At 52.1% G+C, this 11,855-nt stretch overlaps 1 protein-coding gene across 2 annotated transcripts; it reads right to left on the reverse strand.

Annotated features, from left to right (window-relative positions):
- Nucleotides 1–416: 416 nt before the first annotated feature.
- On the reverse strand, nt 417–7,121 carry HAP1 (huntingtin associated protein 1; the record flags this gene model as incomplete). Of its 2 annotated transcripts, none has more annotated exons than XM_080924514.1 (12): nt 417–571; nt 929–1,293; nt 2,348–2,439; nt 2,542–2,667; nt 2,950–3,012; nt 3,307–3,437; nt 4,634–4,700; nt 4,780–4,879; nt 5,043–5,221; nt 5,334–5,450; nt 5,768–5,844; nt 6,734–7,121. In XM_080924514.1, 12 exons carry the CDS (start codon nt 7,119–7,121, stop codon nt 417–419), a joined length of 1,860 nt encoding a protein of 619 aa, XP_080780640.1. The 2 variants fall into 2 exon arrangements, with proteins under 2 accessions (XP_080780640.1, XP_080780639.1); XM_080924513.1 differs by having other exon boundaries at nt 929–1,311.
- Nucleotides 7,122–11,855: the final 4,734 nt, after the last annotated feature.

Here is an 11,855-nt window from a genome sequence, read left to right on the forward strand (position 1 = left end):
GTGTGGAGAGCAGTGAGCCCAGGCCCCGGCAGGGGTTCAGTACTCATAGACAGGGGCTCAGATCTGCTTCTAGCTGTAAGACCTTGGCCAAGTAATCTCAGATCTCTGAACTTCAGATTCCTCTTCTAGTAAATGGTGCACAATCACATCTACCCACCCACAAGGGCCATGAAGAAAGACGAAAGGAGCTAACACAAAGAGAGATCCAATGCTAAATCATCTGAGTTCACAGACAACTCCTCAGAGGGAGGGCCCTAAAAGGCCTGCCCTCAGAGCAAGTAACTCCCCAAAGCTGGGGTTTCTAGATAGGCAGAGGAGACCCTGACCCCCACCCCCACCCTGCAGGAGCCCCACACTCACCCGGGGGGGGATTGGTCCAACTGTGGCCCTTGCTGGCAGAGGCCTTCGTTCCAGGCCTAGGTGGCCCCAGAAGGCCCCTCTTCCTCCCTGGCACTGGGAGAGTGAGTGGCCCTGTCCTCCTCCAGCCTCTGAGAGTCCTGGGCCGGCACTCTGGGCTGCTGCTCCGCGATCCCGCCCCCCATGTTTGTTTGCTGCTGCGGGGTTGGGGAGTCTTAGGGATGAAGGATAGGGAGAGGATGGGCAGAGATAGAAAGTTGAGGTACAAAGGGGTGTATAGTCCAACCCTGATTCCCAGTTCAGCCCCCACAGGAAGAAGGTGGATGGACAGCTGGACTTGTAAGCAAATTTTGCATAAATAAACACCAAGTTCTAGCCAAGGGGGGGGACTAAAGGCAACTATGCAAATAGTATGCAAATAGTATGCAAAGTCCATGCAAATCAGCACACTGAGTGGGACCAAGGTAAGGTAAGCGAGCACTCAGGGTCTCACCTACTCTCACCACTCATAGGGTTGATGATCGGAAGCTTGTCCCACTGGCAGGAGGGTGTCCTCTGCGGGAACACTCACCTTTCGGGACCACCTTCTGCTTCTGCTGCCGCTTAGAGTGGGCGTCCTGCCAGTTGGACAACTGCTGGAGGACGTACTTCATGTCCAGGTGTGAAGGGCCCAGGCCACTGGCCTCCAGGGCAGAGACCACCACATTCATTCTTGTGGCCTCATCCACCTCCGGTTCCACCTCCTCCCAGGCCTCGGTCTCCTCAGATGCCTGCTCTGTCTCTTCTGCCAGCCCATCCTCAGCCGTTCCCACCTCTTCTATGGCCCCCAGCTCCTCCTCAGGAACCAGCTCCTCCGGAGCCTCGAAATCTTCAGGGGGCTTGAGGTCTTGCGCCGGTGGGGGTGGCATCACCCTCTGCTCCTTCTTTCGATCCTCCCTACAGTGAGTGTCACATCTAGGCAAGGAGACAGTGAGGTCTTTCCACACGTGCCACTTGCTCCACTCCACAGACCCTGACAGTCCCCCTCAGCTCTCCCAGCTAGGAGCAAGGGGAGAGAGAATCATCTTCAAGACTTCCAAAACCCAGCCCATGTCCCCAGCAGGAGGAAGGAGGGTTATCAATACCACAGAGGGTTATCAATACCACTTCTTCTCCACTTCCCACCCTCCTGTCTAGAGAAGAGCCACCGGGATATTTCATCCCAGAGCCTGGTGTCATAGAAATAAATCCATTACAGTAAGGCTCAGATAGGTCAGATGACTTGCCCAAAGGACACAAAGGACCCAAACTGGGACTGAGTATCAGGTATTCCTAACAGCTAGGCTGTTCATTCACTGCTCAGATCATAGTTAAGTGAAGGAAAGAAAATAGAAAAAAAAAAAAAAAAGGCTTAGTTTCCGTCCACATGGAGTAGGCTTAAACCAAATAACCATCTAGGAACTGAGATATGAATGAAGAGAGTTCACAGCCATTCCCAAAACAAGCAAATGAGCTCCCCCTCAAGAACACGGATTTCCCAGTTTCCCAATCACAGAACCAGCAACAAATGGTTGTCTGGCTGCTGAAATATGATGACAGATGATGGGGAACCCTTAGTCGGGTTACCCCAGGTTCGATGTCTCCCCCACAACCATCTCATTAATCCTTAACAGAGGACAGGACCTTCGGTGTACTGAGGAAGTTCAAACTGTAAATTCCCTGGGGCATAAACATATTGAAAAGTCACAGGCAGCCAGGCTTGGTGACACCAGTCCTGGGAAGGTAGAGGCAGGCAGATCCCTATGTTCAGGGCCAGCCTGATCTACAGAGTGAGTTCCAGGACAGCCAGGGTTACACAGAGAAACCCAGGCAGGAGGGATGCCAGGGAAAGCAAGGGATGTCAGAACATTAATGTCAGACATGTCCCACTCAGAGGAGGCAGTTGGTACTGGGTGAGCCAAAGGAAGCATGGCTGAACCAAGTAAGAAGCCTGAGGATGCCAGTTACACACCTCTCCATGAAATACGCAGGGTCAGTGATGAACTTCCTCAGAGATGTCCGGAGCTCCTCAGCCAGTGTCTCTGGGAAACTCGGAAGTGCATCCTACAGCAAAGAGGGGAGACATTCCACCCCCATGCTCACAGGAAAAAAAAAAATCTGAGGGCAGAAACCAGCCATCAGGGCTGAAACACAGGGTACCCTTACCAGAGGAACACTGTATCCATAGTGGGTGACAGAGCCTGCAGGCACTGAGGAGCGCTGTCGATGGCTCTTCCCATCTTCCTGGCGGTCGCGAGGCCTGCTCCCATAATCCTGCCCAGCTCGAAGGCTCTGCTAGGATCAGGGGTTTCCAGTCAGGAGCTCTGCTTGCCCTTGCTTTAGGCACAGGCAAAGACCCCAGCTCTAGACCCAAACAGTGCGATTCTGTGTGACCCTGGAGAAGATTCTGGTCTCTACCCTACTCAGGCCCCAAATGAGCTGATATGGGTTGAGCCATGGGCCAGCGTGGGGGAGGGGGACGGAAGGGCTCAGCCTGCAAGTTGCTTGCCTTCATTGGAGAGTGGGGGAGGGGGCTGCCTTCCAGATCTGAGCCGGGGAATCATGGAACCTCACCTCTGAGTGGACTCCCTTCTCTGAGGCCAGCTGCTGCTGCAGTTTCTCCGTCTGGGCTCCATACTGGAAGAAACCATGAGGTGTGAGACAACCACCCGCCCCCCAAGGCGTCCCGCTCCTGTATTTCCTGGCCCAACAGTCTTCCCACATCAGTCTCTGACAGTCCCTTTAGGAAGTCACAAGGAACGGGAGTCTTAAAGTGGGGGGGGGGGGTCATGCAGCCTGGTTTGGGGAGTGTGGCTCTCTGTGTGGACTTGATTAGGAACATGGCTCGGCAGGATGAACAGATCTCCGGTTATCTCGGCCAACTCTGACGCCTACACAGGGAAGGGCTTTGGGCCTGGCGGAGCCGCTTACAGACTGACAACGCTGTTGTAGCTTGGCGATCTCGGCCTGCAGCTGAGTGATCTCCTTCTGCTGCCTCTCATAGCCTTCCAGCCTCAGCACCAACACCTCCGATAGCTCTGCCATCTGCTGGCTGGCTTCAGCTACAGGACAAGCACAGATCAGCAGGGGCTCTGGGCCTGGGTCAGCTGCCTCTCAGGGGTCCTGCCGGGCTTTGGCATCCTTCCCCCAGGTCTTCTTTTTCAAGAACCACGTACTGACACAGAGGGGACTGGGGAAATGTCTTGGTAAGACCTGATCTTTGTCCACACCAAGCTCCAGTATAGTAGAAACAAAGAGAACTCATAATCCCAAATAGTATGAGGTACAATGGAGCCAGGGGTTAAGGGAGGAGTAGAGGAAAGGGTCTCACAGGTGGAGCATCTGACAAACTCAGTGCTTCAAAGTCTGGGAGGGATTCTGGAAGGAGCCCCACCACACAGAGAAAGAAGATGCAGAGTATGGGCAGTGAGGTGGTAGGGCAGGGCAGTGAGCAAGGACCAGATCACAGAGGTGGGGGAAGGGACTGGTTGACGTTATCCTTAGACCAATGGGAAGCCATTTTGGAATTTTGGACGGAGGAAGATTTGGTTTCAGAAAACTCATCCTGGTGGTAGGAAAAAGGACCTGGATGGGCAGAGAGACCCCATTATACACTATGAGGTGACATGGGCTAGAGACATTGAGACTTGCCAGCTGTGGCTTGCAGGGGAACAAAAGACAGAAACAGGTAGGCCTGCTGACAAAGGCCAAGTTGGTGCTCAGACCCAATGTGTGACTGTGAACTGCCCCAGCCCTAAATGCCCAGGCTCTGGCAGCTCCTGGCTTCCTCCTCACCTTCCTGTCCACCCTCCCAGCTTGCACTGTCCCAAATAGACAGACTTTAGCGACCTCCATGGCTTCTATGACACTCTACACTTTGCACAAAGCACTTCCTTAGCACCAGCTCTCCCCGCCCACCCCCCTCTCTCCAGAGTCTCATGTATGTGGTCTTCAACCCCTGATCCCCCTGTCTCTGACTCCTGAGCGCTGAGATCACAGGTGTGCACCACCGTGCTCAACTGTGGTGTTTCTCCTGACCCTCATAAACCCTAAGAAGATGAGGGGCAGACGGGGGTGGGGGGTTTCAGTCCTCATTCGAAAGACGAAGGTTCAGAGAAGCCAAGGAATCTGTCTGGTGCTAACACAGCTGCAAAGTCCCAGAACCAGGACTTCAGCTCAGATCTCCAAACTCCACACCCTGAGTTCTTCCTATCACCTATTGGGACAGTGCCTGACCCCGAACTACAGTGTCACGTACAAAACTGCTCCACACATTCCAAAATGAGCATCTGCTCTTCGTCTTCCAGGTTGTCGAGGTGGGAAGCCTGGAGGAAGGGAAAAAAAAGAACGGGTAAGGCTGTCACCATCCCCTGCCCAAAGGCATGCCCTCCGCCCTGTCCTCACCTCCTCTCGAAGCTGGTCATTCTCTTCCTCCAGCAGTTTCAGCTTCTTCTGCAGGGCCTCCAGCTGTGGGCAGCGATGCAGAGTCTCAGCCTTAGGGGGCCTAGCAAAGGGGGTGATGAAAGTCAGAAAAAGCAAGGGGTAGAAGATCTCAGTCCCCAAGGCTCCCCCCAGAAGTGGCAATGTCAGCAGGCTAACTGCCCATGCCTGTTGACAAATGAGTGACTGAGGCTCAGAGGTGCAGGCACAAAAGGCAGGAGACGTACGGCTTGGGAGCACCATAGGGATGATCATGCTGCTGATCTCGATCCCTCTGTCCTTCTCGCTCCTCCTCTTCGCCCTCTTCCTCCTCTTCCTCCTCCTCCTCCTCCTCCTCCTCATCCGAGTCCGAGTAGAGTTGGAGGAGGTCGTCTCGCAGGTTCACCTGCTTCCGGAGATGTAAAATCTAGGGCAGGAGAGAGAAGCCAAGGCAAGTTGAGCACAAAGCGGCAGAGCAGGTGCTAGTCTGAGGAGGGAACAAACCAAACCCTCCTCTGGGTCCTTGGAAATCCACATACCTCCTCCCTGGCTGAGCCCAGCATGGTTTCCAGTTTATTATTCTCCTCCATCAGAGCACTATTCTGTTTCACCAGGGACTGGCCGATCCGAGCGGCTGTGTTCAGGTCCCGTTCTTTCTGCAAAAAGAGAGCCAACCATTCCATACTTCCCCAGTTTCTGGGACCTCCGAAGCAGGAGGGAGAAATCAGGGCTAAAGCCACAAGAAGAAAGCGTCCCCAGTACCCAGTCACCCTCGTACTAAACCAAAGACTTTTAGCCAACTCTGGGGTCTGACTCGGTTTCTCACCATGAGAAAATGATTAGATCCACCCAGATTGGTCCTCTGAAATCTACTTGCCCTCAAGTTGGCCCCCAGACAAGCAGAAAACAGCCCAAAGTCCTGTAGGGAAGAGTTAGAACGAGGGCTGGCCTGAGTGAGGAAGGCGGTACCCACCTCTTCCAGCAAATACAACATCACTTTGATGTCATCTTCGGTGATCTTCTTCGTGGGTGGTGGATTAGGGCACAGTGCTGCAGGAAGAAAGGCCTGAGTGGGTCAGGGAAAGGAGCTACACAGCCCACTACATCCCTCACAGGTTGTGAGACTACGTTCTTCGGATCTCAGCACTCCTGCTTTTTCAGGAGGGGTCTGGGTGCTGTAAGGGCAAAACCATCCCCCAGGCTCAGGCACCGGACTCTCAAGACCCCTGGGTCCCTGGTCCTTCGAGATAAGAAGTCAGGGGAAATGCTGGACTCATCATGCCTGACCCAGTCGGCAGCTTAGCCAGCTCACTGGAACCTCCTCGATCATAACAGAAGCCGTCACCCATCCTAAACCTGTTGCATGTGACTGGAGGGCCAAGTAGACTCCTTCCTTCAGTACCAGACGCTGACACCTGAGCCTAAAATTGCCCCGCCCAGAAGAGGAGGGACGGAAGCCCAGTGCCCCGCCCACTCCTCCCGCCTCCTTCAAGCTTCGGGAAAGCGGGACCCAAACCAAAGTAATGGTCCAAGGCTCCCCCCTCTACCCACCCACGCTGGCTGGTCCTGAGGGCTAGCGCAGGCTCAAAGCGCACCCGGCAGCTCACCCGCAGCCCCCGCCCCTCTGCTGGCACTGCAGTAGACGGGGAGGGGGCACTGAGAGTGCGCAAATCTGCCACAGCAACAGGCGCGAAGAGGGGGGAGGCGGGGAGTGCGAGAGAACCCAGGGACTGACGCACCTACAATAATCGGGGAACCGGAGAAGGAGAAAAGATGGGGAAAGGGAAACCAAATAGACACCGTGGACAAGTAGTCTCGCGGGGGTGATGGAAAGTGGGACTGAGAGCCACAGGGGGCGGGGCGCCTGAGTCTGTAGGCCCCCTCCAACCTGGAGATGCCCTAATAGCGCCTAGTACGGGATCCCCGAGACTCAGTTTACCTTCCTGCAGCTCTCGAATGAACGCCGCGCGCTCAGGGCCGGACACACCGGGTCTCCGGCCGATGTACGCGGCTGGTGTCTTCCAGATTCCCTCAGCCTTTCCAGTGCCCAGGCCAGTAGCCCGGGGACCGTAAGGCCCCTGGAATACGTAGCGGGTCCATGGTGCATCCGAATCGCCACTGATCATGGACCTACAAAAGCTTCCTGTCTTGGTTCGGGATCCTGATTTCTGTCCCGACCCGGTTCCCTGCGCCGGAGCAGCTTTGGGCTCCGCCGAGGGCTCCGGAGCCGGACCCGCTGCAGGCTGGGTCGTGGGGGTGCCTGCTGCTGGGTCCCCCGACCCCGTCGGGTCTACCGCACTGCTCTGCATCTGCTCCTTCGGGCGCATCTTGACTCCGCAGTCCGCTGCCGCAGCCGAGCCTTTATAACCTGTGCTCGGAGCGGGCTCCACAGGGCTGTACCACGCGTGGCGCTAGGGGTGACCGTTGATCAATTAGTGGTGCCGAGGACAGGGGATCGTGCGAGAGAGCAGCCAGTGGTGGCAGAATAGGAATTAAATAAAAGAAGAAGAAGGAAAGAGATGGGCGAGTGAGCAGTTTATGCTATGGGATCGAGTTCATGGTGATGGGTTTCTCTTGTCTTCCATCTTCTGAGAATGGTTCTGTCCGAAGCCGCGGCTTCCCTGGACTTGAGTAGACGGACCCGTAGCTTCTGCCTAGAAACAGCCCCCTTCCACCCACCCCCCGCGCGCGCTCCCGCAACCCCAGCTTCCAGGGGCTTCCTCTGTTGTCCTACTCCATACTGAATACAGACCGAGGTGACCTGAGAATCGAGGCAGTACGCCCGTATCTTCCCAGGTAGATTAAGCGAGAAATCCAAACTCCCGTATGGCTTTCAACGTGTTGCGTGTCATCCACAGGTCCCTCGTGCTTACACTCCGGCACTCGCCCCTGGATGTCTTCCATCTTAGTGCGTTCACTCGTTCTTTAGCTCCAATTCTAATTCGCAAGGCCTACAGTCCAAACATCTTCAGAGGGGATCCTGCTTAAATGTTTCTCAGTGACGATTCTTCCAGACCCCCTCCCCCGTATACACACACACACACACACACACACACACTCACCCCCAAAACATCCGTTATCCCGGGGTCTCAAGGATCGATGTTGGTCTACTTTACCTGTGCCCTTCAGCGTATGGACCGTGTGCTTCCCAGAAAAATAAATACTTTGGTAGCTTGCTCTCTGTCCTGAATGAACTGGGATGGGGGTGGGATCTAGGGAGGGCAGTAGCCATTTCTATGCGTTTAGACTGGGAGACAGGCTAAAAGGAGATGGGGTGACTCATGGACTCAAATCTCAAAATCGTTTCTGATGGTCTCCATTCTCCTCCGCCATCCATCCCCCAGCTGCCACGCCTATTGATTTTTACCTTTTAAAAACCATTTATTTTTTAATAGCCTTTGTATGGTGGTGTACGAATGTGTCCATGTCTGTGGGCAGAAGTTGATGGTCAGCATCAGATGTTATCTGTCCCTTGCCACTTTGTTTTCTACACGAGGTCTCTCACTGAATCTGGAGTTCAGCACTTTGACTAGACCGGCTGACCAGTGAGCCCCCAGACATCCACTTAACTCCACCCCCTACTCCTCAGCCCCTGGGTTTCCAGACAGGTGCCACCATACCAGACCTTCATGTGGATGCTAGAAATCCGAACACAGGCCCTTAACGTTGACACACATCCACACATAGGTGTACACACATTCACACATATGTATGTATGTGTACACACACACATGATTTTGTTCGTGTGGATATGTGTTTTGCTTGCTTGTACATCTGTGTACCACGTGCATGCCTGTTTTCCACAGAGGCCAGAAGAGGGCATCAGATCCCCTGGAACTGGAGTTACAGATGTCTGGGAACTGGGAAAAAGAGTCCTGAAAAAGCAACCTGTGTTCTCAACCACGGAGCCATCTCTTCACCCACGCCCCCTCCCCTAATTTGTTGTTGTTGTTGTTGTTAAGGGAGGGTCTCACTCCAGGCTAGCTTAAAATGTACTATGTTGCCTAGGCTGGCCTCAATTCTCCTGCCTCAGACATTCTTGGGCTGGAATTACAAGTCACACCCAGCTTGAATTTGCCTTTTAAATACTCCTCAAGTTCCAGGCCACCGAGGCTACAGAGCGAGACCACATCTCAGAAAAGAAAACACCAAGTGCTTTTAAATGTTCGTCTTCTGTTCCAGTTGTCAGGTTTTCGGGCTGAGTGATCCTCTTTTCTTCTCAGATTGTTGTGCTGACAACCTCCTCCTACACCCCAACACACATCCTGCATGCCTGTCTTACCCCCTGCCCTCACATTCTTTATCTACCTTCTGCCGGAGGTGTACATGCGCTGTACACACACATACACACACACACACACACACACACACACCACATGCACATACATACAAATTAGAATAGGTACTCAATATGTTTGTTGAATGAATACACAGCAGACACGCATGCGATGCACAGCCCTTTATCCACACATTTATCTAAGCTAAAGAACTCTGGCACCGGGGTCGGAGAGATGGCTCAGCGGTTAAGAGCACTGGCTGCTCTTCCAGAGGTCCTGAGTTCAAATCCCAGCAACCACATGGTGGCTCACAACCATATATAATGGGATCTGATGCCCTCTTCTGGTGTGTCTGAAGACAACTACAGTGTACTCACATATATAAAATAAATAAATCTGAAAAAAAAAAAAAAGGACCCTGGCACCAAGTTCCTCACAGTATCCTTGTCTGTGCTACTAGCAAAGAAACTCCTAGTGCATTTGGGGTCAAGTTTCCACAAAGTCTAGATAGAGACAACCCAGAAAAAAGCAACATGACCCTCCATCAGTACCGTCAAGAGGCACTGGCATTCCAATATGTCTTTTGACCTCATGTGGTCCTGTACATCTGCAATCCCAGCCCCTGGGAGTGAGGCAGAAGGATCCAACGTGGAGCCAACCTGAACTATTTGAGGCCTGCTTTGGCTGCATGAGAATGTGTCTTAAAGCCCTTCCCCTGAAAACAACATTTCCTTTTATCTTTTTATTCATTCATTCATTTATTCAACAAACATATTGAGTACCTATTCTAATTTTCATGTTTGTGCATGTGTGTGTACATGTGTGTACATGAACGGCAATTATATGTACAACATATATATGTACATCTCTGGCCAGAAGCTAGAGGTAACCAACCTCTCTTGCTTTTCACCTTACTCCTTTGACACAGATGTCTCAGTGAACCTGGAGCTTGACATTTTTTCAGCTTGGCTGGTTTCACTCTCCTCTCTCTCTCTCTCTCTCTCTCTCTCTCTCTCTTCCTATCCCCCCCCCCTAACTTGCCCATTCCCAGCACCAGGGTTACAGGCTTTGCAGCCACAGCTTTTCCCATGGATACTGGCGATCCAAACTCAGGTTCTCATGCTTAGACAGCGAGGACTCCTACCCTCTGAGCCATCCCCCCAGCCCCGCTCTCCTGGAATTTGGAGTCTAGAGGGGAGACATATAAACAAGAAAACAAGTCAGATGATCATGGATTACACACAGTTCTCAGAAAGATACAAAAAAGGTACGATTAAGAAAAAAACAGAAAGTACCTACTCTCTAAAGGCGGGAAAGGAGCATCCACCAATGAGCCAGTTTGCAGCACAGGTGTGGGCTGCTGCCAGTGTAAAAGGCACACTCAGACCCTCTGCAGCCTTACCCCCACATCCCTTCCTAGTCCTGCATCCTTTCCATACCCATTAACCCCATAGGGATTCATCTGCCCATTTCTCCAAAGGACTATCTTCTCAAATCAGATTGTACTATACCAGGGAGCCATAAAGAAATGGTACCCTGATGAATTTGGACCCCTCCCCCCAACCTCTACAAGTTCTTTCTTCTTTTCCCTTGGAGTATTTATCTATCTATCTATCTATCTATCTATCTATCTATCTATATCTCCTTCTACCTCTCTCCCTCTGTCTTCTATCTATCCATCACTGATATCTTAAAAGATCTATTCTTTTTGCTTAATGTGTGAATGTTTTACTTGCATGTACACATTCCACATGCATGCCTGGTGCCCAGGGAAGCCAGAAGAGGGAATTGGATCCCCCGGGACTAGAGTTACAGATGGTTGTGAGCCACCATGTGGATCCTCTGTAAGAGAAACAAGTGCTCTTAACCACTAAACCAACTCTTCAGCAGCCTGACTCCCCTTTTTTGAATCAGGATCTTGTTATGTAGCTCATGCTAGCCTGGAATTCTTTATGAGACAGGCTAGCCTCAAACTTGAATCCCTCCTGCCACAGTCTTCTTCGTGCCGGTATTAGAGGTATGCCTTAGTTGTTCTATTGCTGTGAAGAGACAGCATGGACCAGGGAAACTCTTATAAAAGAAAGTGTTCAACTGGAGGCATACGGGGCTCTAATTCATTATCATCACGGCAGGAAGCAGAAAGATGGGGGATATGGCACTGGAGTAGTCGCTGTGAGCTTTGAGGACTGTACATCCTAATACACACAGAGAGAGAAGGGGTAGGGTAAAGGGGGGAACTACAAACAGAAGCCAAGAACTGACGTCTAGAGGCTCAGCTCAGTAGCAGACACCTGTGAGCAATCCCAGCACTCCAGAGGCAGAGGCAGGAAGATTAAAAACAAAACCATCCTGGCCTAGGACTGAAGGCATGGTTGTCCACTCAGAACCCGCAAAACCAAGTTCTCAGCACAAGAGGAGATTTATCTCTCCCAGAGGGACAAAGGGCAGGCAGTAAGAGACAAAGACAGTAGACAGAGGATGAGGGAGAAGGGGAAGAAAACAAGGGAGAAAGGAAAGGGGAATTTATTCAGGAGGAGGGACAAAGGATACAGAGGAAACTGATGTGGTCCGTAAGAAAATGATAGCTTGGGATTAGAGAGATGGTTCAGCGGTTAAGAGCACTGATTGCTCTTCCAGAGGACCAGAGTTCAATTCCCAGTAACCACATGGTGGCTCACAACCATCTGTAATGGGATCTGATGCCCTCTTCTGGTGTTTAAAACCACCAGTGTACTCATATACATTTTTTTTTTTTGATGGCTGGACTTCGATACTTTGATAGTA

This window comes from Micromys minutus (assembly GCF_963924665.1).
Source record: "Micromys minutus genome assembly, chromosome: 10".
In the NCBI taxonomy this organism is placed as follows: domain Eukaryota; kingdom Metazoa; phylum Chordata; class Mammalia; order Rodentia; family Muridae; genus Micromys; species Micromys minutus.